Here is a 15,405-nt window from a genome sequence, read left to right on the forward strand (position 1 = left end):
AGAGACGAGAGAGACAGACAGAGAGAGACTGAGAGAGAAAGAGAGACAGAGACAGAGAAGAAGACAGAGACAGAGACAGAGAGACAGAGAGACAGAGAGAGAGACAGAGACAGAGACAGAGACAGAGACAGAGAAGAAGAGAGAGAGAGAGAGAGACAGAGAGACAGAGAGACAGAGAGAGAGAGAGACAGAGAGACAGAGAGAGACAGAGACAGAGACAGAGAGAGACAGAGATAGGACAGAGACAGAGATAAGACAGAGACAGAGAAGAAGAGAGAGAGAGAGAGAGAGACAGAGATAGAGATAAGACAGAGACAGAGGAGACAGACAACGGAGACAAAGAGAGACACAGACAAAAAGAGAATTTCGGATTCAGTCGAGGCAGCACCTGGCGGGGGTCAAGCAAATCGATTGCTTCCTTGCTGCTGCTAAGTTGCTGCAGCAGCTTAGCAGCAGCAGCAGGCACCTCCGGCCATGCATGGTGGTACTTGAGCTGCAGCAGCAAACCACAGCAGCAGCAGCAGCAGCAGCAGCAGCAGCAGCACAATTGGAATTTAAGCAGCACATGTGTGACAGCTGCAGCAGCAAGGGCACTACGGCTATGAGGCAAGAGCAGCAGCAACAGCAGCAGCAGCTACAGCACTAAAACCAGCTGCAGCAGCAACAGAAGCAGCAGCAGCAGCAGCAATTTACCTGCAGCAAAGCATCTAAGATCATAGCTGCATGCCCGGTTGTTAGTTGTGCTGCTTCTGGGGTGTCTCCGTGCTGCTTCTGTCGGTAGAATGTCTCTCCCGCTGCTGCTGCTTCTGCAACAGCAGCAGCAGTTGCTGCAGGATCTTTTGCAGCAGGCGCAGCAGCAGCAGAAGCAGCAGCAGCAGCAGTAAGGCCTGCTGCTTGAAGAGCCTCATACCGGCTGAGAGACACAAAAGGCAGCACTTCGCTGTAGCTGCGGGGGGCTTCGCTGTCTGCTGCAGCACCGAAACCCATTATATAGCTGCGGTGTCTGTACAGCTCGCGCTGCAGCCCCCCAGTGCTGCTGCTGCTGCAGCAAGCTGCATGCAACGACAATATCTGCTGCTGCTGCTCCGCAGAGGCACTCTCCGCCAGTCGCGCGGCCTCAGCTAAGAAGTCATCAGCTGTGCTTAGTTGCTGCTGCTGCTGCTGTTGCTGCTGCTGCTCCTGCTGTTGTCCTTGCTGCTGCTGCGTCGGTCCACACGGCTGCAGCAGCAGCGAGCGCTGCACATGCAGCAGCTGCTTCGTTAACTCAGGTTTTGCTGCTAATGTTTGGCGGTGCTGCAGCTGTAGCTGCTGCAGGAAATGCAGCAGCAGCACCCGCTGCCGCATGCGCTGCTGCTGCAGTGCGTCTGCTTTTGTCAGCCCCTGCTGCTGCTGCTCCTGCTGCTGCTTCTGCAGCCGCAGCAGCATGTGCCGACAGAAGGTTGTGTGTCTTATACCGAGCTGCGCATACACCCGAAGTGTCTCTGTCTCCTCAGCAGGAGACAGCAAGCCCAAAGCAGCAAAGCAGTGCAGCCGCCTGACACACAGCAGCACCAGCAGCAGCAGCAGACGCAAACTAGCTTCTCAGCAGCAGCAGAGACAAGCGTCTTCACACAAGTTCACAAGCGAGAGCAACAGCAGCAGATGCAGCAGCAGCAACACCACCAGGCGCTGCAGCAGCAGAAGCAGCAGAAGCAGCTGCAGAAGAGACGGTAAAAGAGTCAGCAGCAGCAGCAGCAACAGCAACAGCAGCAGCAGCAGCGACAATATTAGCAGCAGAATTCATAACAGTGGAAGCAGGTGCAACAGCAGCGGCAACGATGTCAGCAGCAGCAGCAGCAGCAGCAGCAGCAAGGACGCGTTACCTCATCATGTGCTGCAAGATCTCCTCCTCAATGTCTGATGCGCTGTCTATACACCTCAGCAGCAGCAGCAGCTGCTGCGGCTCTGCATGCAGCAGCAAATGGCGATCAAAGGCAATACAAAAGCGGCCCACCTCCCGCCCCACACCTGCTACTCCTGCTGCTGCTGCAAGCGACAGCAACCTGCAGCAGCAGCAACAACAGCAGCAGGACACAACAGAGAAGCACACTGGGCGTAGCAGCAGCACCTGCTGCTGCGGCTGCTGCTGCAGCTCAAGCAGCAAGAAGCGCAGCAGCACTCAGCAGCAGCAAAACAAAATGCACCCCAAAATAAATGCCTCCGCAAAGCCTTCATACAAGTGCTGCTGCCGTTGCTGCTGCTGCTGCTGCTGCTGCTCACTCTGTGCCTGAAGCAAAGTCGGCGAAGTGTGCAGTTTGCTGCAGCAGCTGCTGCAGCAGGTTGCGGCCCCATTCCCAGTCTCCACCTACAGCAGCAGCAGCTCGCAGCAGCTGCAGCACACGGAGACCCCCAACTGTCACCTGCTGCAGTGCATCTTCCGTGCTGCTGCTGTTGCTCGTGCTGCTGCTGCTGCTGCTGCTGCTGCTGTCGCTGCTGTTGCTGCTGTTGCTCTTGCTGCTGCTGCTGCTGCTATGCGATGCTGCTGGGACGTGCTGTTCCGCTAGAGCTTCGAGTTGTTGTCTGCATGAAGCAGCAGCAGCTTTAATGCTGTTGTCACTCTGCTGCTGCTCTTGCTGCTGCTGCTGCTGCTGCATGCAGGCTTCAGCAGCAGCAAAGATGCGGCGCCAGGCACTAAGGCTGTTATACCCTTTTGCTGCAAAACACTCGGCGACAGCCAACACTGCTGCTGCATCAGCGTAGGCAAGAAGGCCTTTGCTGCTGCTGCTGCTGCTGCTGCTGCTGCTGCTGGGGCCTAGCAGCAAAGAGCCGTACCACTGCCACAGGCCCTCCGTCCCACCAGTGCCGCTGCTGCTGCTGCTGCACGAAGGCAGCAGCAGCTCTGCAGCAGCAACAGAAGCCTGGATACGGAGAGACACCTCAGCAGCATGCATGCGCAACCCTGTTCCCGAGCTGCTGCTGCTCGCTGCAACAGGCAGCAGCGGCTGCACCACAGCAGCAGCAGCAGCAGCAAGGCCCGGTCCTTTGCCCTCCACCAAATGGAGAGGGACGCGCAAAGGCGCAGCAGCAGCAGCAGCAGCTGCTGCTGCTGCTGCTGCTGAGTAGAGGCGCTCAGTACGCTTCTGTGGGGGCAGGCTGCGCTGCAGCAAGTATGCTTGCTTCTGCAAGCCCACTTGCTGCAGCAGCAGCTCTTGTTCGTGCTGCTGCTCCCGTAGCTGGAGCTGCCGGTGCTTCTGCTGCTGCTCACACTGTTTCGGCTGCTGCCGCTGCTGCTGCTGAAGGCGCACGCTCAACCCCAGCCTGAGAGGCTGCTGCAGCCTTCTAGGCCTGCATGCAGCAGCACTGAAAGGCATCATCTGCAGCAGCCACAGCAGTAACAGGGAGCAGCAGCAGCAGCAGCAACAGCAGCAGCAACAGCACAGCCTGGAGACTGTTCTGGCGGCGGAAGAAGCAAAAGAAGAATTGTGTGTCACATCGCGCTGCACGTGCTGCCTCTGCTGCTGCTGCTACTTCTGTTGTTGTTGTTGCTGCTGCTGCTGCTGCTACAGCTGCTGCTGTTACTGCTGCTGTTTCTTCTGCTGCTGCTGCTGGCAGTGTTGTCGCGGCAGTTGGTCTCGAGCAATCGATGCAGCAGGCCTCGATTGTAGGTGCTGCTGCTGCTGCTGCTGCTCAAGCAGTTGTGCTGCTGTTGCTGCTGTTGCTGCAACGTCTTCCCCCGTGCCTTCTAGAGAGAGAACAAACAAAAAATACAAATCCAATTCTGCACACAACAAGGGCTCACGATGCTGCAGCAGCAGCAGCAGCTGCTGCTGCTGCTGCTGCTGCAGCTGCATGCATTTGGCACTGCCGACTGTCGGCTGCGGCTGCATGCAGCAGCAAATGGAGCAGCAGCAGTTCTTCATGTTTTTTATTATTCGATTCTGCTGCTGCTGTAGACTGCAGAAACAACGGCTTCAGCAGACTAACCTTTGTGGGGCCCCCCTTGCCACTCAGCAGCAGCAGCAGCAGCAGCAGCAGCAGCAGCAACAGCAACAGCAGCAACAAAAGCAGCGAGTTGAAGGGAAGGCGTGGCTGGAGCAGCAGCAAGTGATGCGGTGAAGACAGAGGGACGTATGACACGCTGCTGGGAGGTCCGCCTACTGCTGCTGCTGCTGCTGCTGTTGCTGCTGCTGCTGCAGCTCCTGCTGCTGCCTTGCGCATGCTGGGCCTCAGCCTGGCCCCGACCTGAAGCAGCAGCAGCAGCACCTGCTGCTCATGCTTCATTCTTCTTCCCTCCTGCACGGAGCTGCGCAGCAGCTGCAGGCTCAGCGGCAGCAGCAACAGCAGCAGCAACAAAGACATTTCGGCTAGCGACCCCACAGCAGCAGCAGCAGCAGCAGCAGAAAGGGGTAGCAGGCCTTTGCATGCGTTTTTATAAGGCCAAGGCCATCCGTGCTCTCTCCATTCCAGAGATAGAGAGGGTTAGCACTTGGGTTTGCTGCTGCAGCAGCAGCTGCTGCTGCTGTGCTTGCTGCTGCAGCCCTGTGTATCACTGCTGCTGATTTCTGTTTTTCTGCTTCTTACTTTTGTCTTGTTCCTGCGTGTGCTACTGCTGCTGCTTTGTGCGTTGCTGCTGCTGCTGCTGTTGTGTGTGTTGGTGCTGCTGCTTTCTGCGTGCTGCTGCTGCTGCTCTGGGCATGCTGCTGCTGCTGCTGTGTGTATGTTGCTGCTGCTGCTCTGTGCGTTGCTGCTGCTGCTGCCTTGCAAGCTCAGTTCGCGGGCCTTCCCCTTCAGCAAGTGCTGCAGCACTGGGGTCTCTAATTATTGCATGACTTGTGATTCTGCTGCTGCTGCTTCTGCTGCTGCTGCTGCAGGAGGTGCTGCTGGCACGTCAGTCTGTGCTGCAGCTGCGGCTGCTGCAGCGGGGAGGCCTCTGCAGCAAACAGCAAATAATGCATTCTCGTCGTTTGCTGAGGCAACTGCTAACAATAAGAACAGAGAGGGAAGGAAATGCAGGGACGCAGCAGCTGCAGCAGCAGCAGCAGCAGCTCAAGCAGCAGCAGCAGCAGCTCTTCTTAGAAGAAGCAACCCAGCTGCAACAAACCCTCAGGCAACAGATGACGCCCGAGAGGCAGCAACAGCTGCAACAGCTGCAGCAGCTGCTGCTGCAACAGCAGCAGGAAATGAAAAACTGGCAGCAGCAGCAGCAGCAACCAATCCCGCATGTTGCAGCAGCAGCAGATGCTGCGACGCATGCGTGAATTGCTTCGTTTATACTATCAGCAGTAGCAGCAGAAACAGCAACAGCAGCAACCGCTGCTGCTGCTGGGTATTCATACTGCTGCGTTGCTCTCGCGTCGCTTCCGTGATACTGGCAGCAGTCCAGCAGCAGTGCAGCAGCAGCAGCAGCTGCTGCTGCTGCTGTTTTTGCTGCTCAAGCGAGCGACAAGTTTCAAGATTAAGATTCCCTGTATTAGAACGTTCACTGTTAGTTTGCTGCTGCTGCAGCAACTGTTGCTGCAGCAACTGTTGCTGTAGCAACAGGCGATGCAGCAGCACTCATTGCTGCAGCAACAGGCGGTGCAGCAGCACTCGCTGCTGCTGCAGCACTTGTTTCTTCAGCAATTGCAGCAGCACGAGGTGCAGCAGCAGCAATTGTTGCTGGAGCAGCACGAGGTGCAGCAGCAGCCACTGCAGCAGCAAAGTGTGCCACCAACGCAGCATATGCTAGTCTTGCTGCTGCTGCAGCAAGTCCTTTTGCTGCTGGTTTTGCTGCTGCAGCAGCTGCAGCACGAACTGCTGCTTTTCCTTGCTGCTGCTGAGCGTTGCCCAGCGCCAGGTGTCGACAGCAACAAAGGGAGTGCTGCACTGCTGCAGCAAGAACCTCTTCAGGGCCGTTAAAGCTGTCAGGCCATATTGCTGCTGCTGCTGCTGCTGCTGCTGCGGTGCAGGGCAGCGCCAGACGAAGTGCAGCGGGCCGTCCGCCTCTATTGCTAGCTGCTGATTCTTCTGTTGTTGTTGCTGCTGTTGTTGCTGTTGCTGCTGCTGTTGTTGCTGCTGTTGTTGCTGCTGCAGCAGCAGCATATCCAGCAGCAGGCCGTCTTCTGTCCATGCTTCGTTAGTGTGGGGGAGGCGCAGCGCATGCAAGGCAGCACTCACCTCCTGCAGCAGCAAACGCAGCAGCAGCAGCACAGCAGCATAGGCGCACGTAGCAACCTATGCTATGCCCCAGGCAGCACCAGTAAAGGCAGCACCAGCAGCAACTACAGCAGCAGCGGTAACGGTAGCAGCAGCAGCAAGCACAGCACTAGCAGTAACGGCAGCACTAGCAACAAGTGCAGCAGCAGCAGCAACTCCAGCAGCACCAACTGCAGCAGCAGCAGCACCTGACCTTGTGAAGAGGAGACAGCTGGTGGCTGCCGTCCCCCGCCAGAGCAAAGGCGCGGCTCAGCAGCAGCCGCCAGTCTGCTGCAGCAAACAGCTTGCTGCAGCACGAAGCAGCAATAGGCGCAACAGCGCGCTGCAGCACGCCCTGCTGCTGCTGCTGCTGTTTGTCTCTCCCTCTGCTGTCTCCTTGGTGCATGCCTGTGCTGCAGTGTAGTAAGCGAATCTGCAACACGGCAACAGCAAATGCAATAGCATGCATGCAGCAGCAACAGCAGCAGAAGTAAGTGCAGCAGCAGCAGCAGCAAGTGCAGCACCAGGAGCAAGTACACCACCAGAATCAACTCCAGCAGCAGAAGCAACTGCAGCAGCAAGTCCAGCAGCAGCAGCAGCAAGTGCAGCAGCAGCAATCAGTACCTTGTTGAGACTGTCAAGCACCCCCAGCAGAGGAATGCCGCACCCCTGCAGCTGCCGCAGCTCCTCTGTAAGAGCATCTGCTGCTGCATGCGGTGCAGCACGTGCTGCTGCTGCATGCAGCTGCTGCAGCATGGGCTCTGCTTCCTCGACTGCCTGCTGCAGAAGCGCCCGATAGGCAGCAGAAGCTGCTGCGTCCCACCCTCTGTAATGTCCTTGCTGCTGCTGTTGCTGCTGCTGCTGCTGCTGCTGCTGCTCTGGTGCGTCACTGGAAGCAAACTGTGCAGTGATAGCGAGCCGGAGCACGCGGAGGGTCTGCGGCAGGGGTTGCTGCTGCTGCTGCTGCTGCAACACCGCTGCGAGGCGCAGCGCAGCAGCAGCAACAGCGGTGAGGCCTCCTCCCGCCTCCTGGCTGCATGCAGCATCTGCCAGCAGCTGCAGCGCACGCATAAGAGCAGCAAATAATGCTGCTTGGGAGCCTTCTGCTGCTGTTGCTGTTGTTGCTGTTGTTGCTGCTGTTGCTGCTGCACGGTCAATAACTGCAGCTAACTGCAGCAGCAGCGGCTCGTGCGTTGCCCGGGCCTGCCGCAGCAAATGCAACGTCTGCGCTGCTGCAGCAGCAGCTGCTGCTGCTGCTGCTGTTGCTGCTGCTTCTGGGTCTTGCGCCTGCTGCCTCGAGAGGAGAGAAGAGAAACTGTCTGCCAGAGAAGGCAGCAGCACCTGCACAGACACCCCAAACAGCAGCAGCCGCAGCAGCAGCAGCAGCATTAGAGTTGCGCAACAGCAAACAAACGAAACGGCAGTGCTACACGGCAGCAGCAAACAGCAAACCAAAAAGCAAAGAGGAAGCAGCACCTGAAACAGATCGCGTTGCAGTTTCGCTTCCTCCTCTGCTGCTGCGTGCTGCTGCTGCTGCTGCTGCTGCTGCAGCGATTGCCAGTGCAGGGCCTCAAACGCCCCCAAGCGGTTTGCCGCCATCAGCAGCAGCAGCAGCACAGCTAGACGCCGAGCAGCAGCCGTTGATGCTGTCTTCTTCCTGCAGAAGCAAACGCACAGCAGCAACCATAAACAAGTAAGAACAACTCCAGCAGCAGCGACAGCAGCAGCAGCGGCCGCAGTAACAGAGGCAGCAGCAAAAGCAACAGCAGTAACAACGACAGAAGAAGCAATAGCTGCTGCTGCTGCCTCACTTGGGTGCAGCTGCACGCGCCGTGGAGAGGAGGGCCTGCAGCAGCTGCCTACGAGCAGCAGTCAATGCCGGGTCTTGCTGCTGCTGCTGCTGCTGCTGTTGCTGTGTTTCTGCTGCGAGAAGCTCTGCAGCAAGCCAGAAGAGGACAGCGTCGTTTGCAAGAGACCTTGTTGTTTTTGCTGCTGTTACTGCTGCTTCTGTTGCTGTTGCTGCTGCTGTTGTTGCTGCTGGTAGCTCCCCAGGTGCAGCGTCGGCCGCGGTTGTAGCCTCCGCATCTGCTGCGGCAGCAGCAGCAGCAGCAGCAGCATGGCGGCTGCCTTTCATGAGGCGAAGAGCAGCAGACAGCCGCGGTGCCGCGGGTCCCTCCCACAGCCGTAGAGCTCGCTGCAAGCTATGCCACGCAGCAGCAGCAGCAGCAGCAGCAGAAGCAGCAGAAGCAGCACCACGCTTTTCTGCCTTTCTTCCTGCCGCTGGTGCTGGTGTCGCTGCTGCTGCTGCTGCTGCTGTTGCCGCTGCTGCCCCTACGGCAGTTCTTCCTGCTGCTTCAAACCGCTGCTGCAGCAACCCCGTGCTGCTGGCAGCAGCAGCAGCATCGCACCACGCTAACGCATCTGCTGCTGCTACTGCTGCAGCCTGCTGCTGCAGCGCATGTGTTGCTGCCTTCCACAGCTCATCAGCCCCCTTAGAAGCAGCAGAAGCAGAATCAGCAGGAGCAGCAGAAGCAACAGCACCCAACAATTTGATGTCTAGTATGCTCGCATCGTCTTCTGCTTCCGCTTCTGCTGCTGCTGCAGCTGCCGCTGCTGCTGCTGCTTCTGCTCCAGCAGAGGAGAGCACCAGCTCATGCGCTGCAGCAGACAAAGCGCTGCGTGTTGCGTCGATGTCCTTTAGGACATTGCTTAGTGCTGCTGCTGTTGCTGCTGCTGCTTGTTCTGGCGCTGCTTCTGCTGCTGCTGCTGCTGCTGCTGCTGCTGCAATGGGCCGCAGTTTTTCGACGGCAGCAAACAGCTTGCCCAATGGTGCTGCAGCAGCCACCACTGCACCAGCAGCAGGGAAGTGCATCCTGCTGCAGCAGAGCCGCAGCAGTGCTGCAGCTGCTGTCAGGGCCTCGCATGCATCTGCTGCTGCTGCTGCTGCAGGCCCGGCAGCAACTGTTGCTGCTGCATGCAGCCCTACCGCAGCAGCAGCATGAGCAAGAGACAGCAGGTGACCCCACTGCAGCAAATGAATATAACGACGGGCGTCTTGCAGCAGCTTTGCTGCAGCAGCAAAGATTCTGCTGCTCTCAGGAGAACGCAGCAGCATCCCGGACGTTGTAGGTGCAGCAGCGGCAGCTGCTGCACCTGTGGCTGCAGCAGCAGCAGCTCCCCGTTGCAGCAGCAGTGGCAACTCACGAAGAAGCGCTGCTGCTGCGGTAGCGATCTGGGTTGCTTGCTGCTGCTCGTGCTGCTGTTTCAGCGTGGTGATGCTGCAAAGGTGCAGCAGCACTTGCTGTGCTGCTGCTGTTGCTGCTTTTGCTTGCTCTCCAGGCAGCCAAGGCCTCAGACGCAGCAGCGCAGCAGCAGCAGCAGTCAGAGCAGCAGCAGATGCCCCGCCTAAGCCCTTGTATGCAGTGGGGCCTGTTGCTGCAGCAGCAGCAACAGCAGCAGCAGGGACTCCATGATCAGCAGCTTCCAATCTCTGCAGCAAGTCAGAAGCTGCAGGCTGCAGCAGCTCTGCTGCAGATTCGCGCGATATTTGCTGCTGCTGCTGCTGCTGCAGCAAATCCTTTGCAGCAACTGCAGCACGAGCTGCTGTTCTCAAGTCCAGCAAACCCCAGAGCGACTTCTGCTGGTGTTGTTGCTGCTGTTGCTGTTGCTGCTGCTGTTGCTGCTGCTGCACCTCGTCCTCTGGATTGTGCTGCGAGCAAGGCTCTGGCGGCTCCGCAGCAGCAAGCAGCTGCAGCAGAGACTGCAGCAGACGGGCTGAGGGCTGTGCATCTACAAGGTTGTTGGTGGTGCTGCAGCTATTGTTGCTGCTGCTGCTCTTCTTGCTGCTGCTTCTTTTGCTGCTGCTGCTGCGTTTGCTGTTGCTGTTTTTGCTGCTGCTTTCGATGCCCGCGGCCTGAAGTGCAGCAGCAGCAGCAGCCTCACGCTCGTCTAGCTGCAGGCGCTGCATGGCGAGCAGCAGATCTGCTGCTGCTGCTGCTTGTTCTGGAGGCGGCAGCAGCAGGAGCATGGACCCCACAGCAGCAAATAGCGCAGCAACTCGCTGCAGTCCCAGGCGGCGCTTCCACCTCAGCAGCAGCAGCAGCTGCTGCCGCGCCGCCTGCTGCTGCTGCTGCTGCTGCTTGTGTATTACCTGGCGCTCTACTGTATGCAGCAGCAGCTGCTGCAGCCCCAAGGCGTCAACAAAGAAATGCAGCAGCAGCTGCTGCACAGCAGGGTCGGCTCTGTGCCAGTTGCCTTCAATCCACCGCCCAATTGCTGCAGCAAACAGCTGCAGCTGCTGCTCCGCTGCAGCAGCCGCAGCTGCTGCAGCAGCCGCTGCTGCTGCCGCTCCACGAGACCGCGAAGCCGCAGGGCGACGCGAGACAGCAGCAACAGCAGCAACAGCAGCAGCAGCATATCGACCTCTCTGGGAGGTCTTAAAGCTTTGGATAAGGTGCTGATCTGCAGGGTTTTGCTGCGTCTGCTGCTGCTGCTGCTGCTGCAGAAACTGAGCGGACAGCTGCAGCTGCTGCACAAGGCGATGCGCTTCTGGCAGCAGCAGCAGCAGCACCTCAGTGGAGGTATGAGGCACGAACTGCAGCAAATGCATGACGAGTTCTAAGGCCAGAGAGCCCTTCTGGATTGCTGCTGCTGCAGCTGATGCTGCTTCTGCTGCTGTGGGGACAGGTGCTGGGGAGTGCAGCTCTTCTGGTGCTGCTGCTGCTCCTCCTGCTGCTGACCTCGCTTGAAGTTGCTGCTGCTGCTGCTGCAACCCATCAAGGCGGCGTGCTGCACTTAGTGCCAGCAGAGCAGTTTTCACCAACTGCTGCCTTTGGGGTGTATAGGCAGCAGCAGCAGCAGCAGCAGCAGCCATAGCACGATCTGTCTTGGGTGCTTCTGCCTTTGCTGCTTCTGTTAAAACAGCAGCAGCTGCTGCTTCCTCTTTTGCTGCTGCTGCAAGCTGTCTTATGGATGTTCTCCGCAGCTGCTCAGCTGCCTGCAGCAGCAACCGCAGCGCTGCTGCTGCATTGAAGCCTTCGACGCTGTTGGGTGTATCTACACCTGAGGCGTGCGGCAGTGCAGCAGCAGCAGACAGCACAGACTGCAGCAGCCTGCTGGCAACCCGATAGGAAAGAAATTCAGGCTCCTGCTGCTGCGCTTCTTCCTGTTGCTGCTTCTGCTGCCCTTGCTGCTGCTGCTCTTGCTGCTGCTCTTGCTGCGGCGCCGGCTCCTGCGTAACAGCTTCTATCACTGCTGCTGCTGCTTCCTGCAGCGCCCCGCACAATCCCTCAAACCAAGCGGCATTTGCTGCTTCTGCTGCAGCAGCAGCAAAAGCATCAGCTGGCTGCTGATGTACAGCAACAGCATTCGATGCGCCAGCAGCAGCAGCAGCAGCAGCACCTACTGCTGCTCGAGGCTGCACGTACAGTTGCGTCAAACGAGCCAGCAGCTGCAACACCGAATCCAGTAGATCAATAACAACACGCCGGTGCTGCTGCTGCTGCTGCTGCTGCCTTTGCTGCTGCTGCTGCCCGGCTTGCTGCACTGCAACAGCTTCGCCAGCAGAAACGCGTTTTATTGCCGTCTGCACGACCTCGAGCAGCAGCATCTGATGCTGCTGAAGAGAATGCTGCTGCTGCTGCTGCTGCAGCAGCAGCGGCGCCAGCTGCGCAAAAGCCTGCACCAGCAGCGTGAGGCACCGAGCTCCTTCTCTAGGGACTAGCCGCTGCTGCTGCAGCTGCTGTGTTGCAGCAGCAACGAAGTTAGCTACTGAGGCTTGAACGGAGGCAGCAGCAGCAGCGTCGGAGTGGGTCTGTTGTTGATGTTGCTGGTGCTGCTGCTGCAGTACCCCCAGCTGCTGCTGCTTCTGCTGCAGCAACTCCTGTTGCTGCTTCTGCTGCAGCGGCTCCTCCTGCTGCTGCTCCTGTTGCAGCAGCTCGTGCTGCTGCTGCAGCACTGCAACGCCCCACAGAGCAGCAGCAATACTCTGCGTATTGCACACGGGCAGCAGCTGCTGCATGCGCTGCAGCAGCACAGGGAGAAGCTGCTCTCGAATGAGCCGCTGCAGTGGCACCTGCTGCTGCTGCTGCTGCTGCTGCTGCTGCTGCTGCTGCTGCTGCTGCGCGGTTGGCAGCACCAACCACCTTAACTTTGCTAAGGCCAGCAGCACAGATGAAGCTTCTGCTGCTTGCAGTTGCTGCACCTGCTGCAGCAGTGCGCCGCATATAGCAGCAGCAAGACGCGGGCTCCGTGTTGCTGCTGCTAAGCCTGCATCTGCTGCAGCAGCACCCCCTGCTGCTTGCTGTTCCTGCTCGACGCCGATTGTTCCTGGTGCTGCTGCTGCTGTAGCTGCTGCTTCTGTTGCTGCGTCCCCTTCTTCTGTCAGTAAAGCAAGCACCCGGAGTACAGCAGCAAGCTGCTGCGGCAGCAGCTGCTGCTGCTCGCAGAGCTGCTGCAGCCGCAGCAGCAAATTCTTTTGCAGACGGTTCAAGAGAGACACCAGCTGCTGTTGCTGCTGCTGCTGCACCTTCAGCTGCTGCAGCAGCACAGGGAGACGCCCCAATAACCCGATCCGCTGCAGCGCCCACGAAATGCGAGTGATGCTGCCGTCAGCTCTAGGGATGTGTGTTGCTGCTGCATGCAGCAGCAGCAGCATCCTTTCGTCCAGCAGCAGCAGCAACCGCCCTTGCTGCTGCTGCTGCTGCTGCTGCTGCTGCGAGTACAGGGCTATTTGGTGCAGTGCTGCCGTTATGGTTTGACCGTCCAAGCCGGGCGGTACATCCCCATCTGCTGCTGCTGTTGCTGTTGCTGCTGCTGCTGCTGCTGTTGCTGTTGCTGCTGCTGCTGTTGCTGCTGCTTCTCCATCATCAGCAGCAGCAGTTCCTCCTGTTCCCTCGCCCTCTGCTCCTCCTCCAGACTCGCCAACACCCTGCTGCTGCTGCTCCTGCTGCTGCTGCTGCTGCTCCCGGCCCCGCTTTGCTGCTGCTGCGACGAGCTGCAGCACCTCTTCAGCAGACTCAGCAGCAACAATAGCTCGATAGAGTTCTTTTCCCTGCTGCCGTGCAGCAGCAGCAAATGTTCCCTCGACAGCATTTGCTGCGCTTGCTGCTCGCAGCTTGGAAGCAGCAGCAGCTGCTGCTGCTGAGTCCCTACTGTAATGCTGCAGCAGCAACGGCGCAGCAGCAACAATGTCCTGCTGCATGGCTACACCCTGCTGTTGCAGCAAACGATCGAGAGCAGCTGCCTCTGCTGCTGCTGCTGCTGCAGCTCCCTGGGGAGACCCCCGTGTGTCTCTCGCTGCTGCTGCAGCAGCAGCTGTCTCTGAGCGCTTCCCTAACACCAAGGCCTCCGCAGCAGCAGCAAGAGCTGCAGCAACGTCTAGCCATTCTGCAGAAGCAGCAGTATCAGGATCAGCAGCAGCAGCAGCAGGATCAGCAGCAGAGCCCGTGGGCAGCAAACCGCAACGCGCATGCAAGACGTGAAGATGCAGCAGCAGCTGAAGAGCTGTCTCCCCCTTGTTGATATTTTGCTGCTGCAGCTGCTGCAGCACAGCAGCGCGGCAGCCAGCAGCAAACGCTGCTGCTGCTGCCTGGAGAGACGGTGGAGCAGCAGATGTTGCTACCGCTGCTGCTTCGGCGCTGCTAAGTCCTTTCTGCTGCTGCTGCAGCAAGCAGTTTACTGCAGCAAGCAACAGGGGCATTTCCTGCGGCTGCAGCAGCTTGACGTCTGCTGCAGCTAAGAGCAGCAGCTTCTGCAGATCCTCGGAAGCAAATACGCAATGCCTTTCCTCGTTCTGCTGCTGTTTGTGCTGCTCTTGCTGCTGCTGCTGTTGCTGCTGCTCTAGCCGAGCAATCGCGAAGAGACACTTTGACAAGGCGAGGAACCTGTCCCTGCGCGTTGCTCTGTGCTGCTGCTGCTGCTGCTGCTTCTGCTGCTGCTTCTGCTGCTGCAGCGGTGTATCAACAGCCAGGTATGTGCAGACATACTTGCTGAGGGCCTGCAGGGACGACACTCAGCAGCAGCAGCAGCAGAAGCAGCATATAAAGCAGGAGATGCACCTGAAGTGCTGCTGCAGCTATAGGTGCAGCAGCAGCAGCTTACCTTAGTTAACGAGGTGTACGTACATCCCAGCCGCATGCGAGCAGCGCAGCGGCCGACGGACACCGCGTGCTGCGGCAGCAGTTCTTCAACGTCTCCAGCAGCAGCAGCTGCTGCTGCTTCTCCTGCTGCTGCTGCGGCCGCTGCTGCTGCTGCTGCCTGGTTAAGCCGCTCCGTTGTGTCCTCGATTAGCTGTTGCATCAGCGGCTGCTGCCGCTGCAGGACAGGCATGTCGTCTGCTGCTCGCCACAGAGAAACTGCAGCAACAGCAGCAGCAGCAACAACAGCAGCAGTAGTTTCAGCACAGTAAACGAAAAACCTTTGCTGGCGCTCGTCTAGGGTTTAGGGTTTAGGGTTTGGGTTTAGGTTTAGAGTTTAGGGTTTAGGCTAGGGCCCTAACCAATGAATTTCGATTTGCCTTGCCTAAACCCTAAACCCTAAACCCTAAACCCTAAACCCTAAACCCTAAACCCTAAACCCCTGACGTGTGCTGCCCTGGCTATGCAAGGAAGCCGCAGGTTGTAGGCCCTGACGCAACTCAGTAAACAACGAGGGTTTAGGGTTTAGGGTTTAGGGTTTACTTCTATCTTCGACGCACCTAAGCTTTCAGCCGTCAAGTTCCACCTGTTCCTTCCCGCTCCCCAGCTGCTGCTGCTGCTGCTGTTGTTGCTGCTGCTGCTGCTGCTGCTGCCTATAAGGGGAGACAGCAGCGCCTGCAGCAGCGGCTGCTGCGGCAGCAGCCGCAAACGGCTGATACTCCTCAACGCTCCAGCAGCACCGCGAGGCCCCAAAGAAGTGCCTTGCTGCTCCACCGCATGCAGCAAATCCTGCAGCAGCAGCAGCAGCAGCAGCAACAGCAGCAACAGCAGCAACGGTAGCAGCAATAAGAGAAGGGAAGGAAGAGGGAGTACAAACGGCAGTCTTAATTTAACTCTCTTTATGCTGCTGCTGCTCCAATGCGTGCGCATGCTGCAAAGGAGCAGCAGCAGCAGCAGCAGCAGCACTAGCAGCACCAGCAGCATTAGCAGAAGCAGAAGCAGCAGCACTAGCAGCAGCAGCAGCAGCGTTTGGGGTCTTACTTTCACTATTGGGAAGCGCGCTAATTGGCTGGGGGGACGCTGACCCTTGTGGTTGCTGCTGCTGCTGCTGCTGCTG

General features: G+C 58.5%; 3 protein-coding genes across 3 annotated transcripts in view; 1 reads left to right on the plus strand and 2 right to left on the minus strand.

Moving 5' to 3' along the window:
* Nucleotides 1-388: 388 nt before the first annotated feature.
* Nucleotides 389-3,350, minus strand: EAH_00046840 (hypothetical protein, conserved; the record flags this gene model as incomplete). Its single annotated transcript, XM_013394608.1, has 4 exons — nucleotides 389-493; nucleotides 694-1,534; nucleotides 1,863-2,042; nucleotides 2,260-3,350. Coding segments are annotated over 4 exons (2,217 nt in total), but the record flags the coding sequence as incomplete, so codon positions are not given.
* Nucleotides 3,351-3,622: 272 nt separating this feature from the next.
* Nucleotides 3,623-5,237, plus strand: EAH_00046850 (hypothetical protein, conserved; the record flags this gene model as incomplete). The annotated part of the gene is made up of 4 exons (XM_013394609.1): nucleotides 3,623-3,644; nucleotides 3,933-4,064; nucleotides 4,210-4,457; nucleotides 4,851-5,237. 4 exons carry the CDS (start codon nucleotides 3,623-3,625, stop codon nucleotides 5,235-5,237), a joined length of 789 nt encoding a protein of 262 aa, XP_013250063.1.
* Nucleotides 5,238-5,703: 466 nt separating this feature from the next.
* Nucleotides 5,704-15,405, minus strand: part of EAH_00046860 (hypothetical protein, conserved) — a gene marked incomplete at both ends in the record, with an annotated part of 10,804 nt that continues 1,102 nt past the window's right edge. The window contains 7 exons of the mRNA XM_013394610.1: nucleotides 5,704-6,138; nucleotides 6,368-6,586; nucleotides 6,778-7,494; nucleotides 7,630-7,810; nucleotides 7,965-14,149; nucleotides 14,254-14,507; nucleotides 14,849-15,077. Of these exons, the coding sequence (XP_013250064.1) occupies nucleotides 5,704-6,138; nucleotides 6,368-6,586; nucleotides 6,778-7,494; nucleotides 7,630-7,810; nucleotides 7,965-14,149; nucleotides 14,254-14,507; nucleotides 14,849-15,077 (8,220 nt within the window). The remainder of the gene's footprint in view (nucleotides 6,139-6,367; nucleotides 6,587-6,777; nucleotides 7,495-7,629; nucleotides 7,811-7,964; nucleotides 14,150-14,253; nucleotides 14,508-14,848; nucleotides 15,078-15,405) is intronic.

The sequence above is a fragment of the Eimeria acervulina genome, genomic scaffold (genome assembly GCF_000499425.1).
Source record: "Eimeria acervulina Houghton genomic scaffold, Eah_scaff703, whole genome shotgun sequence".
NCBI lineage: Eukaryota > Apicomplexa > Conoidasida > Eucoccidiorida > Eimeriidae > Eimeria > Eimeria acervulina.